The sequence below is a fragment of the Notothenia coriiceps genome, unplaced genomic scaffold, assembly GCF_000735185.1.
Source record: "Notothenia coriiceps isolate Sejong01 unplaced genomic scaffold, NC01 NC01_scaffold00011103, whole genome shotgun sequence".
Classification (NCBI taxonomy): domain Eukaryota; kingdom Metazoa; phylum Chordata; class Actinopteri; order Perciformes; family Nototheniidae; genus Notothenia; species Notothenia coriiceps.
Genome location: NW_011343804.1, coordinates 1 through 3,410, shown reverse-complemented (window position 1 = coordinate 3,410; position 3,410 = coordinate 1). Strand labels below are relative to the sequence as shown.

Here is a 3,410-nt window from a genome sequence, read left to right as displayed (position 1 = left end):
GTCCACCAGCAGATGAAAAACACCCACCTCTCCGCCTCTTCCAAGGGACGAGGGAACCGTGCAGTTGCCGTTAAAAAATTTTTTCGCCGGTCAACATGTCCGTTAAAGTTTAAATCTTCCGTACAAAATTAGAAAAGTGCAGATCAGAGGTCTTCTTTGTTATTTATTGAGCTTTAAAACAAATTGATAACGACTCTGTTCTCTGTATAATAATATAATAATATTTAATAAACGGTGACTGCCTCTCTTTTCCTCCCCCTCTTCTGACAGCCCAGCAGCAGCAGGAGACGTGGGGAGAGGGAGGCGGGCTATTTCATCGTTATCAGAAAATGATCATATAGGGCTTACACACGGAGCCGTTGGGCCCCCAGAGCGTTGCGTATGTCGGTCTACCCACCTTGGGACCCCCCCCCCCCCCACAGAGCGGAGCAAGGCAACGAAACTTAAAATAAGAAGCAGCATTTTACGGCGCGCTATGCATGGGGCCGCCTTGAGGGGGTTTCCCGACATGTCGTTTCAGTAAATTAAAGGGTGTTTCATGTTGTCGTTGCTGTGGGACTTCTTAATACCTTGGAAAATGCCGTTTAATACTTTTTAATACTTTTTAATACTTTTTAATACTTTTTAATAGCCTTAATTTTCGCTAAATTGATTTATCAACTTTTAATACTTTTTAAGACCCCGCGGACACCCTGGTTAAACATGGCTGAATGCAGTGTTACAGATAAATGGTAGGGGGAGAGCATACTACTTCAATAGGAACAGAGCAGATGTTATCACATAACATATGTGCAAATCGGCTCTGCCACGTCTGTGCGCATGCATGTGTGTGTAAAACTGCTCTAATGGGGACAGTAAGCACAAATAAGTTCTAGATATGGAAAGCAGAACATTACACACCTCATTGGTTCCATTTTAGTGCTGAGTAATGGCCTAGCTACAATTTGTTTGCTTTCCTCATTTCCAAGAGTGTAGCCAAACTGCCCACTTTTTCTCGCTCTGTAGAAAAGCAGCGAGATAATTGAGCAGGTGCAGTCTAACGTCAAAGAGCTTATTTTACTGTCTCCGGTGTTCATTGGCTCTTCTCATTTTAATGAGCTCAATATGTTTTTAAGAGAGCCATAACTGCTTTACCTTATACTCAATGTAATGATACACTTGTCTGTGATGAATGTGCATTCGTTTAACTTTAATTTGCCTTTTCTTCTTTTTTCCAGGCAGCAGTTGTCAAAAGCACATTTTAACACTCCTCCAATATCCCCAAATGCCCCAGCTTCAGCTGTCGAATGCAGAACTCCCAAACAGAGGGGCCAGAAGTGTAACAGTGCTGTTTTGAGTAACTTTTTCCAAAAGATGCCTAAAACATCTCCCGCCAAAAAAAAACGGCACGATACTTCTGATTCTCAGTTAACTCGGCGGGGTAAAATACAGACTGTACGCACCGACAATGCAAATGACGCTGACCTACATTCAGCAACTGCACGACTTCCAGTGGTTGTGAAGGAAGAGCCGAATGATGATGATGAGGAGGAGTCATCTATCCAGAATTTGATGTCAGTCAAACAGGAGGCTGCAGGAGTCCCGCACAGTATCAGCACCGGGCATGCGATGGCACATTCCTCGTCACTATCGAAAGACATAAAGCCCGTAATCAAAGGTGAAGCCTTTCTACCTGTAGATGAAGAGCGCTGCATCATCCAGTGTGACTCACCCTATCTAGTTAGCTTCTTAACTCACTCCCAAATTCACAGTCTTACTCAATATGATCACAACGATGGAAGAGCTGTTTGGTAATTATTGCATTAGATCAGTTGTATACCGTAACATGAGCAGAAGAGACTACAGAACAATTTGATGATGCCACATACTACATGGGAATAATGTAAAAGCTGATGTCATTTACTGTGACCCTATTTATGGATTACATTCACTTTTCAATTTAAAAATGTGTCTCGTGTGTACAAAGCAGGCGAAACAAGGCCTATGTCTTAACTTGATGGTCAACACTAACTTATTTAAAGCTAATTATCCAATCATTATACAACATTTACGTTCTTCATACAAAAAACAGAGTAAAGGTTACCTTTAGTTTTAATATTGTTTGACCTCTGCGTTCTATACCTGGTTAGGATTTCCAGAGTAGTGGGTGTTATCGATATGCAGTTTTGTGAGCATTCCCTGAATCCATTACTTGCCCACTACTCTTGCTTCTATTTAAAAAGAAAAGCCCTTTTAATACATTCCCGCTTAAAGCCATTACACTGAAGAATAACCATCTTTACTTTTGTGAAAGTAATTTTCGTGTGTTTGCATATAGAACTTAGAAAGGGTCCGTTTGGTGCAATCCTTAAAAATGATTGGAATCGGAATGTATCTGATATGGATTTAAAATGTTTTCTTTTTTTCTAACTAAGCTGCTTGTAATATCTTTACCATTTTGTTTTTCAGTGGAGTGCCCTGTGTGCTCTGTAAGTGTGCCGCAACAGTTTATCAACAAGCATCTGGACACGTGTCTGACCAGTGGAGACAGGAAGGAAAGCATGAGGAGGTAAAATACCTAACTGAACACTTAAGCAAAAGCTATCTTCCGCTGTAATGCTCTATTGTCTCTATTTCAATCAGGAGAGACGTGACGGGGGGCGCGAGAGACCAGGAGGAAAAATGGTTATTTAAAAAAAAAAAAAAAAAAAAGATCATATTTTGAAAAAATTATTGATTCGAAAATAATATGATACAGTACTATTACGTCTGGGTCTCTGTGTTTCATTAAAGCTCGGCTCTGTGTGTGTGTGGAACGAGCCATTTTTTGTGCGCACCGTTACCGGAGATCGTTGTTAGCTTCTGGTACTAGCGAGCTACGCTAACGGATATAAGGAGTTTTTTCAACAACAAAGTGGAGGAGAGTCCTCTCCTGTCAGACTGTGAGACTCAGTGAGCTAAAGGACTCTCTCAGTGTTATCTCAGTGGGTCTCCATTAATGTAAACAATTATTTTCGAGGCACACAAACATGATATGATCATTATAGTTATACAAAAATAAGAGAATAAATAAAAAACAGGTATGAAATACTATATGACATTAAAAAATGAATAAAGTTTAAAATTGGAGTGATTTGTAAAATATCCATAGAGGAATAGTAAATCTGTTTACAGTTCTATGTTGAGAGATGTATCCATAGATCTCTTAATTTTGCTCTCAAAGTGCACCAGATTGATGCTTTTAACTTCAATATTTAAAAATCTTCTGGCCCGACTTTTTTTTTTCTCCAAAGGGGGGGCCTGACAGAAAAAGTTTGAGAACCACTGGGCTAGCCCCTGATGACTTAATGAGAGAGTATTGAAGTGACGTGTAACACCAGAGGATATTGGTCTTCCTGATTGAACTTGCGCTGAGCTACATTTGTCAAGCA

The 3,410-nt window shown here is 40.2% G+C and overlaps 1 protein-coding gene across 1 annotated transcript; it reads left to right on the top strand.

Moving 5' to 3' along the window:
- Positions 1-1,217: 1,217 nt before the first annotated feature.
- LOC104946448 (E3 ubiquitin-protein ligase RAD18-like) lies at positions 1,218-2,548 on the top strand (the record flags this gene model as incomplete). The annotated part of the gene is made up of 2 exons (XM_010772284.1): positions 1,218-1,657; positions 2,449-2,548. Coding segments are annotated over 2 exons (540 nt in total), but the record flags the coding sequence as incomplete, so codon positions are not given.
- Positions 2,549-3,410: the final 862 nt, after the last annotated feature.